General features: G+C 40.8%; 1 protein-coding gene across 2 annotated transcripts in view; it reads left to right on the top strand.

Annotated features, from left to right (window-relative positions):
* ca16b (carbonic anhydrase XVI b) overlaps positions 1 to 15598 on the top strand; it is a 96036-nt gene that overhangs the window by 68198 nt on the left and 12240 nt on the right. The window contains exons 7-14 of one of the 2 annotated variants that reach the window (XM_035661934.1): positions 2619 to 2776; positions 3898 to 4090; positions 8385 to 8569; positions 10994 to 11102; positions 11198 to 11247; positions 11350 to 12064; positions 13128 to 13266; positions 14945 to 14983. In XM_035661934.1, the coding sequence (XP_035517827.1) occupies positions 2619 to 2776; positions 3898 to 4090; positions 8385 to 8569; positions 10994 to 11102; positions 11198 to 11247; positions 11350 to 12064; positions 13128 to 13266; positions 14945 to 14983 (1588 nt within the window). The remainder of the gene's footprint in view (positions 1 to 2618; positions 2777 to 3897; positions 4091 to 8384; positions 8570 to 10993; positions 11103 to 11197; positions 11248 to 11349; positions 12065 to 13127; positions 13267 to 14944; positions 14984 to 15598) is intronic. The other variant, XM_035661933.1, reaches the window with a different exon arrangement.

Genomic DNA, 15598 nt, shown 5'->3' with positions numbered 1-15598 from the left:
GTTTTACAACCTGCCGCTGACATTATATGAGCATAAGCGTACACCGGCAAGGAAATGTAAATGGATGTATAGAAGCATGGTGTAATTCCTCTGTACCGTGCTGGGCTTCACTGAATCATATCTAATTATCTCATTTTAATTTCACTCCCTGTACTTTCTGTAGATGGATGTTTGATGTTGTGCAGTGTGCGCTGTTGAGACTGTGACTTTTTATTTTGGGGATTTTCTTTTTTCTGGTGGGAGAGAAAATATTTTGCAACTTTCTGAATGAGCAGCAAAAGATGGGGAAAAGGCTCACTTAGAGACCACTAGAGAGTCTTAAACCTGTGAATTGGCCATGAAATCAGTAAAATGGGTCACTTTGTTCAGTGATTTTTACAGTTCAAATTTAATTGTAGTAGTTGCAATAAACCTTTTCCACAGAAGCTATTTTGACATGAAATAGAGTAAACCCATTACGAATGATACTAATTAAGGTTCTGTTCCATTCAGGTCAAACAGGGTGCTGCTATTGTAAATATTGGCTCATTGGAAAGGCTCTGCTACCTTAAATGGAACAGAGCCTTAATTAGTGTCATTCGTAACACCTGTGTTTACCCTCTTTCATGTCAAAATGGCTGCAGTGAAAAAGGTACATAAAGAACATTTTTCTTATTGTTCTGTTTTCAGCTGGGAGGTATTTACATTCCACTTTTCTTTTGTTACATAACCTTGATAAAGGCATGTTGCCAAAAAACATTAGTTATACTATATTACTTTCTGAATCTCCATCAGTCTCCAAAAGTGGTTGAACTCTGTAACTACACAGATGTTTGTGCAAACACCACAGTATCTCTCATCTCCCAGCTGAAAGAGAGATCTGTGTGGGTGTGGTGGTTTTTGGACTCTCTTCCTGCTGGCTGCTAAATGCCTCTCGCCTCCTCCCCCGTTAGGGTGGTTGGTTTTCCACTAGCTCGTTATCCCACAGTCATTCATCCATCAGCATCTCGGTGGCCCATGAGCGATAGGGCACGTACACTGTCTGAAGACGGAGAGAAGAAAGGCTGTGAATACTGAATTTGACTCTGAGTACAGATGAAGCATTGGGGCGAGGCTTCCAGTGCCTCAGTTCCTATCAGTCCTATCACCATGAACCTCTGTTTGTTTTGTTTATGTTTTGTTTTTTTAGATAAGGTCATGAGCTGTGAGAGATTGGATTTGACATAAATTCAGCTCTATTTGGGTCTCTGGTAATTCGTGGGGGGAAAAAAAATAATAATCTCACTTGCATAGCACACAAGCATTTTTTTCCCATGGCGTTGCCTGGTTCTGATCACAGAGGATAGAATAGATCTGGAAATCATTTGGATCTGTCTTAATCCCTGTGGCCCCATGCCACAGTTGTTACACGGAGCAGAGCAGGCTATCACCTAGCCACAGAGCACCTGTCGGAGAAGGCCATTTTATCTGACTACTCTCCTTTGGTCCTCTCTCTGCCCATCTAAGAACAGAGATCTGGCCAGAGTGATAACAAGTGCTGAGGCTTTTAACTGCTGTCACCATCATTCCACTAGTGGAGGTTTCAGGGAAGCAGTAAAACTGCCATAGGGAGAGTGAAATGAAACAACCTTGTAAATGTAGGTTTAAATGTAACTCAAGATATGCATGGTTTTCAGCAAAGCGTTGAAGAGTGAAAGATATGATATTTTTGGGGGGTGTAACGGTACACAAAACTCACGGTTCGGTGGGCTAGGTTTCGGGATCACGGATCAGTATTTTTTTGGTACAGCAGTAGGAAAAAACTAAAATGTAGAAAATAACATTTTTGTCACTCATTTTGAAAAATGTAAACGTTGAACAGTGGCTCTTTGGTTATAATGGCATATTGTCAGAAAGAAAAAATGAATAATTCAAATGTCAGTAATGCTGCTCTCTAAGCATTTGACCTGATGATAATTCCTGAACAACTGCAGCTTATGCTTATTTATGCAAGGCAGCAGGCACAACCGACTGATTAAAATACACACATAAAGGCACATTGTAGCGTGGCTTCCTTTTATCCTTTTGACTCGATATGGTCACATATCAACAGTGATAAACACTCCTATAACATTTGTCTTTGTTTTAGAACGGTATATCTGCAGTGAGTGGCTGCTTGAAAGCTGTGGGGAGAAGGATTTGCTTTCCAGTCTGTTTTTATCCTTTCTGCTCATTGACACATTCAGGTGATGCTGTCATAAATGATCTGAAGGGTTTCCACACACATATATATATATATATATATGCTTGTGGAGCAGCAACACTGCACCAGTGTGGCTAACTGGGCTAAGCTGAGTGGCATGCCACAGATGATAGACATCAGCTAATGCACTGCCAAAACTATCTAGGTAAAACGTGAGCTGTAGAATTTCTGTTCAATGCAAGTAGTACACATAAATAGATTATTTTGACGAGCTAATTGTTTGAGCCACAAGCCGCGCAGAACCTGCAAAGTCGCATACTGAACCCAATCTTCTTGTACTAAACGGTTCGGCACGAATACACTTACCGTTGGACCCCTGATATTTTTTTCGTCTAAATTAAGCACTCCTGCTTTTCATTTCTGTGTATTGACAAGTGTTTATCCCTTGCTTATCCAGAAAAGGAGACCAACCTCAGGTCATTCATCCTGAGGGATCTGCTGCCATCGTCAGTGGACAGTTATTACCGATACACCGGCTCTCTGACCACGCCACCCTGCAGTAAGGTCGTGGAGTGGATCATCTTCTCCAGACCTGTGTATCTGTCCCACTCACAGGTGCGTTAAGTCCACACACACACACACACACACACACACAGACAGACAGCTATATTCTCCACGCACAGTCAGATCCCATTTGCACACAGTCAGTGGATCACTTGCTGTCCAACAGTTTCGACGCACAAGCAATTTTTCCCCTCATCTACCTCTCCCCTATCTTCCCTTTTCCCTCGTTCCTCCCCAACTCCTCTGCATATGAAACCATAACAGGCAATATAGTGGATGATTAAGCAGGGAGGGGAAGCCAGTTAGTGGCATTTGAATGACTGTGTGAGATGGCTCTTATACATATATCATGCTGTTTGTCTTAGACGGTGGCCATAGGGTCTTAAATAGAACACTGCTGCACATGGAGGCTGGTTATCAATCTATTAAAGTTGTTCAAGTGCAGAAATGTTCATTAATTAAAATGTTCATTGATCTAAATTATTGCAATAAAAGTTTATTATATGTTTAATGAAAATTTTTCATTTTACGGTACTCACCTATGTGCTTTACAACAGCTCATCTCCAACTGTTTCTTGCCGTTTGTGATTTTGAGATAATATATGCCAAATCATGCCCCGTGCTTTTTGCTGATCCCACACAGTCCTTTGCTGCATCTTTTATACATACAATTCTTAGGTTACCCAGCTGCATATCCTCTAGAGCGTTCTGTGCTGTAGAAATTTCTGTGGAATTTTTTATCAACTTTCAGGAGTACAAATCTTTTGTTCAGAAATGACTTTTGCTGCAAGAATATTGACCACGGCTGCAATGTTTGTGACGCTCACAGATCGTCTTTTATGAACCTGTAATTCATTTCTCTAAGCACGCATAGGACACATTGATTTCACAGTATCTGTAATGTGTAGTCATTACAGCACGCGGCAGGAGATCATTCATGGCAATCAATGGCCACAAATTTGCCCCATTGAGAAGTTACAGCCCGGTAGGTAGCCAGGATGATGATTGAGGTCCGTGCCTGCTTGTGCCTGTGGTGTGAATGTTTCTTGCAAATGCTGTGCTCCGTTTATGAACAGTCAGCTGCTGGCAAGTGGCTACAAATGCAGTCCTGCATGATATATTATATTCAGCACACACACTTAAATGGCTTTTCTCTGTTTCTTTCCATCTAGCTCGAGGCCTTTTACTCCATCTTTACAACAGAGCAACAGGACCATGTCAAGTCTGTTGACTACCTGAGGAACAACTTCCGGCCCCTGCAGGACCTAGAAAATAGAAAAGTGTTTAAGTCTGCTATAAAAGACGCATGGCAGAAAGATTTGACTGAATCTGTGGGAAGCCCTCATAGCACTGAGGCTTCAAGAGGTAAGCTTTGTTGTCTGTATTGTATCACATTCTCCCTGTCGTTGGCACTATAGTGCTACTGGTTTAACCCAAGGATCTGTAATTACATCATTACTCACTATTTTATTAGTTCTGTACTTGTGAATTGCTCCCTAAATAACTCAGGAGTAGTCAGAGCCTGCTGTAAACTAAGGGCATGGTTATTGGTATCACTATTATTATTAAGTGTGGATTAGTATTACATAACGCACACTGTGTGCAGGCCAAGGTTACATCAGATCACATCCTGTCCAAAAGCTACCCAAAATCTTACCCAGTGCTGTGACACCATATCTACCTGATTATTTTCTGCAATTCTGCTGGTTTGCAACCTTGATCATTTGTTCGAATTGACCGTTCACTAAGCTCCGAACCCTTAGTTACTGTCACACTGCCTGTCAAGCTTCTGTTCTCGCTTAGGGCTGTTTACAATGATAACAGATTTACCATTGGAAATTCCTAGTAATTTTTTTAAACAGTGGGTTCATGTTTTCAGACAAAGGCAGACAAAAGCAGGCTTACCATTTTCTAGCCTTCCACCTCTGATTCTTCCAGTTGAAATGACAGCTGTGGCTGGCAGATTTTGTCAGCTGTAGCAAGTTAACTAATTAAGCTAACGATGAGTCTGTCTGTTAAAAATGCATTTCCACCTAACTTTTTAATGTTTCCAGCTGTCTTCTTTTGAAACAAGAAGTACTTTTAGTATGCACTTGATGCTTACATCTATAATATGATATGAAGACTGAGGCTGAAGCCGCATGTCCGAGGCAAAAAATTGCTAGTTGTCTATTTGACCCATGTGCAGTGTAAGACTTGGAAATAATGAAACAGCCTTGTCCTGCAATTACAGTATAGGGCTAGTAAGTACTAGTGTTGTAAGAATGCTAAGGAAAAAAGGATATGCAAACTCTTGGCCTTTTGAAGTAACACTAAGTGGCCCCTATAGGTTATAAGCTAATGAAGCTGAAAAAGGAAATCACCCTTTTAAACTCTAAATGCCATATACACTTGTGGCATGTGGAGGAAACCAAACTTGACAGGCCTTGCTGAGAGATGATTGACAATCACTGTTTGGGGGAAGGGGTTTAGCGAATGGTCAGTTGGGTTCAGTTTGGGTTTTTGACAAAGACTCAGTTTTTCTTTAGGCTAAACAATATTGGAACTGCAGTGAAAATGATTAATGAGATTGTTGATGGTATTTCGGGACCAAATTCAAAAAGCTCGTCTAGCTGCTCTGCATGGAGACATATTCATAAAACCCAGCTTGAATTAGTGGATCAGTAAATATAATAGGACCATAGAAGGTAATTCTTTTTTTCCTTCCTTTCTTTTTAGTAGGATAAAATTACTCACACAGCACAATTTGAATAATAGGTAATTATTCAAATTTCAGGAGATTTTTGGATAAAGCTTGTATAACGCACGTCATTCTCTCATTGTTACAACTCATTCTAATATCAAAGAACATATTAATACAAAGCACAGACCTCATGCAGGCATTGATTAGAGTATTTTTGTTTGTCTTTCTCTTTTATGTGTGCATCTTACACCGCTTGCTTTAACAGAACAGTACAGGATCTATGGAGACTAATGAGAAAGGCTGCTGCGCCTTAAAGTGGTGTTGTTGGTGTCTGGCGGGGAGAATTGATTGGGAATGCTTGGGATGAAGTTGGAGCACTCTAACAAGGCCGATCAGCAATCATCATTAATATGTGGCACAGCTAAAATAGACCCATACAAATTAAGTTGTGAAATTGCTTTTGTGGCATTTCAGTAGGCAGAATGAATGTGGACTAGTGACTCTCCATTTTATTTTTTATTTTTTTTGCCCCCGCTACCCCCTCCCTCTGGCTCGTTTTCTCTTTGTGTCTCTCTCGCATTTCTATTTCACTCTGTTAAAATGTAAGAATCCATGCTTAATGGGAGGTGCTGGGATTGTCAGTCTTATCTTCAGTGGTGACATCTGTCAAGGTTGTGTAAGGGGCGATATTTTATCTTCGCAACGTAAATTATGGCTTTGCTTGTAAATGCTGTGAGAGCCAGGGCCACACCATGACTGAATATTCTATCAGTGGCTTTTATAGCCATGAAAGTTGTTTGGCCATTAGAGATGCATAGCTAACCTTTTTCTGGTTTAAAAGACACAGGTTGCAGATTTGTTTGTGTGGTGCAAATTCAATATTTGTCCAGGAATAATGCTAAGATATACAGTATATGGCAGCATTTATTTTATCCTTTGTGTTTACTCTAATACTGTATATCTGCATGTGTAACAACAAGCCTTTTTCACCCTGTGCATGCAAGTGGAGACCAGATTTAGTGTCCCTCTGTTTAGAATTAATGGTGATATTGCCCATATGGCTGCAACTGACTTTTATCTGTTGAATGTACAATTTTTATACAGAGAAAAGCAGAAAATCCTCATGTTGCAGAACCTGAAACCAACAAATGTTTGGCATTTTTGCTTGAAAAATGACTCCGTTATCTAACTTCTTGCCAATGATTTTTCTCTCAGTTGACTAATCGATTAATTGTTGCAGCATTATTAACGTAGTGTAATATTGTTATGTTGTTAACTTGTTAAAACTGTGGTGGTAACTGTAAGAGGGGTCACACATTATCACAAATAAGTACGGTAGTTTTGTGTAGGTATTTAGCACAGATGACATGCATAACTGGAATTATTTATGTTTTAGTGTTTGTGTTTTCAATTAAATTGTTGTTTTTGCCATCATTCCAATGTCTGCGCACAGCCCCTTCAAAACGTATTGTACAGCATTGAGAGAAGAGAAGCAATGGAACTGCTGTTTGTTGACAACAGTCAATACATCCCCTTTATGGTAGAAGCTGCCAGGAGAAAGATTTATGCTCTGCTCTGAGTGGTGTTGCAGACTGGGGTGAAACTACTACGAGGCTTATTTTGAGAGGTTACAGTGTTTGTATTCACAGACAAATAATAGGATTTTCTAGAATCACTAGCATGTTAGGTAATTCTGCCAGTGATGAAACATTAGGTACTATTCACTGTTTAGTTCTTACTGTATCTCAGTGTGTCTCTTTTAGTTGAACCTGAGATGAAGACAAAATACCATTTGCATACACATTTTGAACATATTTAAAGGAGCACGAATTGATTTAGCTGCTTATCTGCCATTATATTAAAAATGTTTTCATTAAATGAACAAGTGCCTCAGACCAATAAAGGTTTTTAATTAATACAGAGAAAATACAAATACAAATGCTAGTGCACCAGTGTTGATGGAGAAAAGGTGATGACTGTCATGACAGTAATCTGGCAGTAAAACTAAGATGATGTCTTTAGCGCTTGTTAAATGACTGTTGTTGAGCTACTGAAGTTGACAACGGACATCCAACGGGTTATAATACATTTCACACCTGTCACACCTCATCAACACCTCTAGATATTTTTGCTACTGTTTTTTTTCCCCCGTGCCCCTCTGACTGATTTCCTTCCACCCTGTCTACCTTTCACATATCATGGTACATAATTTGCACCATAGCTTCACTGTGTAAATGGAGAGAACTGTGGTGACAATTTCAATTTGACAGAAACCCTGTGTGCACATAATCAGTTGACACTGGTTCCTGATTGCTGTTGCCCTGATGTGTTGAGAAGCATGTCCAGATTGTCCTTTACTCATACTGACAGATCCCTGTGTAAATATCCATACTGCAGCCTACACTGCCACCTTGAGGCTGACGCACAGGTTTTCTTTCATCCTCTTCATGCATCCTGTTTAATGTTGCACAGATAGGAACTTGCAAATTAGGTATGGACAGGAAGTTGCCTTATTATCTGTACCGCATGTTTTGCACTAGACCAAGCTGTTAGGTATTCTCCCTCTCTGGAAGTGGTGTGGCGTGAAAAAGACACAAGTGTTTAGAGTGACAATCTACAATGACACCTGAATTTGTGCCTAACCCCAGTTAAGCCTCCCCGAGTGTTTTTGTTATTGAGTTACTGTATTATCTTGCACCTTTAGAGGTCTCTCGAGTGGAAATGGCTTTGAGTCAAGTCAGCAGCAGACAGTAATAATAGGCTTGTTAAAAGGCAACCTGCATTCTGCCCACACACATCATCGGACACAAATACGTGTGGTCAATCGGTCCTCCCAACCACAGCCTTTCGTTTTCACCCAACTGCATTCAGAAGATTCAAAAGTGATACTGTATTTTTTTTTATTTTTCTTAGTAGTCATTTTTTCCTTTCATGCTGCTTCTTTATGTCACTCAGCGCTTCTTTCTGGTCCTTCAGTGTGCAGCAGTGCCCCAGTGAGCATGAAGATCCAGCCGCTGAACCAGACAGCATTGATGGTGAGCTGGGAACGCCCCCTGACCGTCTACCACCCACCCATCACCAGTTACATGGTCTCCTATAGTTGGGTGAAACGAGATGTTGCTGATGAAAAGACCTTCACCAAGACTGGGGACCAGAGCATGGTGAGTATTATTATCAACTGCTGCCAACAACTACTCATATCAGACAAACGCACTTCTCTACAATATTATTTGTATTTTTCAAGATGGTGGTTTAAACAACTCTGATTGGTTTGACGAGCCTCAAATCTATCTGGCAGGATCAGTGACAGTGTGTATAAGAGGTGACAGGTTGTGATGAACTCTGCATGTGGCTGTTGGTTGATATGAGGGCCCAGACACTCCTCTGTCACTCACCTGTCTAAGAATAGACACGTAGGACTGTCACACAAGTCTAACTGATATATAGGCAACGCACTTTGACAAATGCACCTGTGGCCTTTTTTGTTTATTTACTTCAGTCTGTGATGCAGGTCAGTATATTATAGGCTCAAAGATAAAGTTACTTATAGCAAAATGTAATTCAGAAAATGGTAATATAGAAGACATATACAAAAATCCAGTCCGTTTTCAGGTAGTGGAGGCAGCTCTTTGAACACAAGTCTTTTAGTAACCGATGCACAGTATACCTTTTATATCTCAGTGAAGTTTTTGACACCAGTGATCATACAGTTCTGCTGGTGTGCCTTAAGCATCGAGTTGCCACTTCAGTTCTTACTGTGTCTCTCCAACAGAGCATTCACTGTCTCTATAGAAATATATCCTCCCCCTGCAGGAAATTACACCTACAGGGCTGTTCTTTTTCACACTATATATCCTTCTTCCCAGTCACATATCCTTCCAGTTGTGGGAATTCAGCACCCAGCTGTGCATCTCTTTAAAGCCCACTGACCCCCAGCTGTCTTGACAGTCTGCATGACTGCCTCTTTAGATATAAACAGTTCAGGGGCAAAACATTCACCCCCCTAGTTCAGAGACCTGGGATCAGTTCCCTGGTGGTAGAACCGCATTCTAGTGAACGCAGTTGGCATTGTCATGCGTGGGAAGCTGGTGAGGGATCATGTACTGTTGGTGCACTAGTGACTTCTACTGGTTGATTGGAGCAACTGCACAGAGGGGGTGGGGTTCCTTTTTAATGCTTAGAAACTAACTAATGACACCCATAACCCAATAATGTATTTTATTTCACTTGGATGTTTATATCTGTACATTAAAGAATATGTTTTGACATTCGCCTGTTCACATTCTACAATATTATTTTCTACAAGTAGTTTAGAAGCAAATTGTGGCCCAAATTTTGAGATCAAACTTGAATCCATCTTGTGTTTAGCATTTCAACTTTTAAAATGAAAAATATTTGAAAGAAATTGAAGTATTATGTGGAAAAAACATTTCTTACAAAGAAGCTTAGAGGCTATGGAGAAGCAGGTGTAAATAAATGTGCCATCAGGCGTCCTGCAGTAAAGATAAATTAACATTGATTTCCTCTCCTTTAGATTATTGTAGCTCATTTAACTCCACATCTCTCTTGCAGCTTGTTCAGAAACCTTTCAGAACACGTCTCTCTGATATTAAACATAGAAACCATCACGTTGCAATTTCAGTCTCCCTGTGCTGGTTACTTGTTACTTTCAGCGTCCCACAGCTACATTTACTGACCTTTTAACTCCCTATCAGCCATACTGCTCCCTGAGGTTCTCTGGCAGAGCCGTCGTAGCTCTGCAGGCTAGTCTTAATTTTCTGTGGTCTTGACACGAGACACAAGAGGGTCGAGCATTCTGTTATCCCCTATACTGTGGTAAAACCTGCTTGAGAAGCTTAGGCATCAAATAGGACGCAGAATGATTTCTTAAAACCTGTATTTGAACTTTGTCGTCTTGCAAGTTGAACGACCCATATGTTGACTGTTAAGACTTGTTTGTGAGGCTACTTGCTGTCTGTAACAATGATTAGACTGTTTTCTCAAACAATAGATTAATATGAATTTATTTTGTTGTTGTTGTTTTGATGTGATATTCTGTTAAGAGCTTTCTAAGTTTATGTTGTTATTGCACATGTATTGCAAATGGCTGACAGAAAAGAATGATGAAATGTGTCCACAAGGTGCTCTATGTAGTTACACTCCATTAATAGTCCATCAGGCACTTCACTGACAGTATTTTCTCCACTTCTTTTTCTGCTGTCGGTTTTTCTTATTTTGTCTACTTCATTTCCATTTCAATTTTCAGTTTCTATCTCTGGACACCTGTTATCTGAATTATTTCCGAGAAATACTACCTCTCCAATACCAGAGGCAATCAGCCACCCGTTCTGAGGGCAATTTTTAATATAAGTAATACCCTCTGCAAACTTCACTACACAATTAAATTAGACAGGAGTGAAGGTTTTAAACATCATTGAACGTGTGGGTCATACAGTGTTGACAGAACAGTGGTTTAGCGTAATATATTTTTATTTTAGCCATTTTGAATGAACAGCATCCAAGACATCATGTACCATATGCAAGTGGTCTGAAGTGTGTACGTATGTGCATCTTTTCTCTTGCAGAAAGCAGTCATCACCAATGTGTCGCCTGACGCCCTGTACCTGTTCAGAGTGCAAGCTGTGTGTCAGCATGACCTGCGCAGTGATTTCAGTCAAACGCTGCTGTTCAGAGGTATCTGATCACCCTCCAGTCAATGAGTCATTGTGCATTTAAAAAAAAAACTAATCTTGCATGTCAGACGTATAAAATTGATTTTTGTTTTACAGCAAATACAACAAGGATATTTGAAGGGTCTCGCATTGTGAAGACGGGGATGGTGAGTTGACCAGAGGATGGCAGTGCTTCTTTTTTAGTCTTTCTTTTTGTATCTGTTACATTCATGTTGGATAATCATGTTTTCTCTGCTTGTCTCTCTTAGCCCACAATTTCTCCAGCGTCTTCCGCGGACATGGCTCCCATCAGCTCTGGTTCCTCCACTTGGACGTCCTCTGGCATCCACTTCTCCATTGTCTCCATGGCAACCGGCATGGGCCCCTCCTCCAGTGGCAGCCAAGCCACAGTGGCGTCAGTGGTGACGAGCACCTTGCTAGCAGGCTTGGGCGTAGGCGGAGGGGTCATCTCTTCTTTGCCAAGTTCTGTTTGGCCCACACAGGGGCCCCAAGCCACGCAGAACCCCACCCGTCCATCCGCTTCGCCTGCAAAGTCCAGCACTGAGCAGGCAGCGCCCCAGGGCGCCGACGCAGACACCCAGTCTGAGGAGAAACAGGCTGAGAGTGAGGGCGAGGAAGAGGAAAAGGAGGGGGAGAGAGAAGGAGAGCAGGAAGAGGGACAGGATGACAAGAAGACAAAGAACAAGACTGCACCTGATAATGAGGAAAAGCAAGGGAACAACACTGTGGCCAAAGAGCCTTTAATCCCCACCCCCGCATCCACAGCCAAAGTGAAAGGAGAAAGAAAGCCTACAGTCAAAGGCACCACAGTACCTGCAAGCACTGGCGATGACCAGTTGGTCAACGTAGAGAAGAAGCCCACAGATGTAAACGCAGTCTCCACTCGTAATGAGACACAGATTCCCGAGAGCTCCACACTGTCTCCAAAGATCAGTAGTCTCTGGCCTTTCTCGGTCCAAACTGGTGAGCAGAACTCTCTCTCCCACACAGATATGACAAAGTATTGTTTTGGGTTTTTTTTGCCTGTCAGTTTTAACATTCTTCCCAAACAGTGACATCCCATTTAAATTCTCAGTAGGGCTTTTTCTCTTGTTGTCAGCTATCAAACAAGACAAGGCTTCTCCCCAAAGCAGAGTTCTGGAAACACTACCAATAGTTATAGAGCCCAATTTAGCATAACAAATAATTTCATTTAAGACAGTAACTAAACTGGTTACCATCCCAGTCAAAGAAAAAGCTCCAGGCTTTTGTCACTATAGCACAGAGGCCTGAAGACAGAAGTAAAGCCGTCTGCCGCAGGGGTTCTGCCTCGAGGAATTCTTTTGAGCTTGTTTCAAGAGACAGTGTGTTTGAAGATTTTTTGCCAGATTTGTATTTAATTTTATTTTTTAGCCTTTTTTTAGCCTTTTTCTTTTCATTGTCATTAGATTTTATTATGATCGGTCTTGAGTTATATGTGTCTCATGGTAAATTTATACCTATAGGTTTATTATGTCGTATAGGTTTCTTGTAAATGAGCTAAATGTTGTAGTCAGGGCTCAGGTTGGACTAGTTTGGGCTCTGGTCTGTCAGGGCTTTAACTTTTGAACTTAGTTAAAACTCTTCACAGTAACCCCCTGAATTTAGTCACTTGTGAAACCCTTTTGTGAGCATGAGAGTACATGTGGAGAAAGTTTTGACATTAGATATATAATGGTGAAGGTTAAATCCCCTACAGTATCTGCAGAATTTGAACATTTCTGACTTCTGCAACCCCCAGTGATAGCATCAAAAAAAGCACTGTACTGTACTGTATACTAATACACCCCTGCCCTCCCCTGGTGGATCTGACCCGGAGACAAAGAATAAAGGGCTCAAAGCAACATATGGACTACTAATTTTCACCAAGATTGTCAAAGTTTATCAAAAAAATGCCTTCAGAATACTTTGAAACATGCTATACATTTCATAGAAATCCTACACATAGGCACTTTCAAGTTAGAAAATGAGTTATACAATATATTTATGAACATGCTTTATGTTTCAGAGAGGACCATCTTGTCCAACGTGACCCGATCCCCTCACCCAGGGATGGGGAGGATGGTGTGGATCGTTCCCTTAGTGGTGGTGTCTGCTCTCACCCTGCTCTGCCTCATAATGCTGCTGATTGTGATGGTCTACTGGAGGTGAGTAGCATTGTACTGCAAATGCCTCATCTTGATACAAGTACCACTCATACCTCTCTCAGAGGTGTGAAAAACTACCCAACCCTCCACCCACACTGACCCCATCCTTACATGTTTTTCACTCATTTTGGTTTAAGTGACACGCCCGCATGCATTTCCAGATTTTCCGGTCAGTCTGCTCCACATTCAGACCAGACTAGCTTGGCTGTGTTTTATGCATATGTATGTATGTATGTATGTATGTATGCACATTAATCTTAAACAGCCTGGTAGTAAGACTGCCTGCACATCGTACATCAGGCCCATCACCCAGCTGGGTGAGGGTCAGGAGACCTGAAGGCCCTGCAGTGCCAGCAGGGGTCCCAGCTGTGTCTTCATCTGCTGGGCTAATTTCCAGCTACACTATTGGAGCCCTAGTAATTACACAGGCCAGGCCACAGGCACATGTGGGATGGTTAATTAGTTACAAATAGCTCTATGGACCATTTCCTCAGCTGGTCCCATGCATATTTGCTGTCTGCAAAGGGTCTGCTTGTAATTAGATAACATTTTATTTATTTACAGTCTGAAATGTATTAATAATGTGTTAAATACATTTGCCTTTTTTAAGTGTGAGATCACTACAGCAAATGTTTTTGAGCCAACAACACTCTACTGTGGCATTTTATGGTGTCGGTTAATATAATAGTGCAGTATAAATAACAGCCTAGTTATCAGCTCCATAGAGGTGTTCAAAAAACAGACATTTCAAAACAAGACGACTGTAACTAATTCAGGAGGTGGCTGAATTACTGAGTTTTGGTATTTGAGTAGAAGTGCAGAGGCAGGTTTGAGATTAGAAATGGCCATCACAGCTGTTGTTGTGACAAATCTGACAGTTTGCAGACAATGGCTGCTTCCCTGGGGAAAAGACCATGATGGAAGATGAAATCAACCCGTTCACACTCTCTTTACTCTTCATGCTCTGCGTAGTCTCTCTTGGTGTCAGTGCAGCTATTAAAGCCAGTGAGATTCTCTGCTCACAGATGTTTTGGTCATTAACAACCTAATATCACAATCCATTTGCTGTATAAGTGTTTATTTAAAAATACGTGATCAATGGACCATCTTTTAAAGTTTGATACGCTTGTCTTATTTTTAGCTCGTTCATGTTTGCTGTTGATCTCAGGTTATGAGTCAGTCTACACTGAAATTAATTGCTGGCATTACAGTACACATCTGGAAGTTTCTGAGGCCTGAGGCTTTTGTTGAGAAACTCACAGATGTTCAACTGAGAAAAAAAATCTCATTTCGTGTTAGTGACTCAGTACTGCTGATGCCTGTGTTAAATAGGATGCCTCTCTCCAGTGACATCCATTCAGAAAGCCTATTTCATCCCAGTTTCCATTCCCCCAAAGCAAACTATTCTTCTGAGGCCACAGGAGAGAATCAGGGAGGGGGTGTCAACTATGCTGGTTAGTTAGCCACACCACATCTGCACCCACAGGGAGCCATTAGATTTGGAGGCTGTGACGCAATCCAGGGGGGAGCTCTCCTCCCTTTTTGTTTTTCACCATTCCCTCTGTCTTTCTTTCTCTCTCTTTCTCTCTTTCCCTCTCTCTCTCCCTCTCTCTGTTCTTCTCTATTTCTATATCTTTTAAATGCACTGCATTTTATTTTTTTTCCATCTCTCTTAAAGAATGACAAACATCTGCTCCCTCCTCTGCATCAAATACAGGTAGGATTAAATGTGGGAAATGCTGGCACTGAGATAAAACGTGGGACTTTTCTGTGCATTTATTAGTGTACATTGTGTGTATATGAGCAGGAGGTGGAGGCTGGAGAGCATGTTCAAGGTGTTCAGGACCGTAGAGACTTTTTTTTTTTTTTTAAACGTATCATTTAAGAATTGTTGACTTTTGATGTATTCACTGTGGGGAATCTTGAACATAGAGTGTTTTAGCCTAAAAAAAATTACAATTCATCTTTTTATAAAGCTGTAATATATATATATATATATATATAATATAATATATAATACTACTATATTTTATATATAATATATATATATATATAATTTTGGTATTCTCTGAAGATCATGGCTGCTTTTGAACTATGTAAAAATTTGGGAAGCATTGTCCAACAGAGGGCGCAAACATTTTGGCTTTTTTAAAAGAACAGGAATTGCCTACGGATGAGTAATGAATATCAAAAGTTTAATCTGGTCACAACAAATTTTTTTGTCAATACAACTTATATAAATGTCTATACATTGAATAGCAGCTGCTGGCAGCAATCTCACACATTGCGTTTTCTCCAGAAAACAAACCTTTTAAGTTGATTTTGTTGTCCT

This window comes from Morone saxatilis, unplaced genomic scaffold, assembly GCF_004916995.1.
Source record: "Morone saxatilis isolate NCDOM2014 unplaced genomic scaffold, NCSU_SB_2.0 Contig18, whole genome shotgun sequence".
Lineage (NCBI taxonomy): Eukaryota > Metazoa > Chordata > Actinopteri > Moronidae > Morone > Morone saxatilis.
Note: the sequence above shows the minus strand (reverse complement) of the source record. Positions and strands in the feature narration are given on the sequence as shown.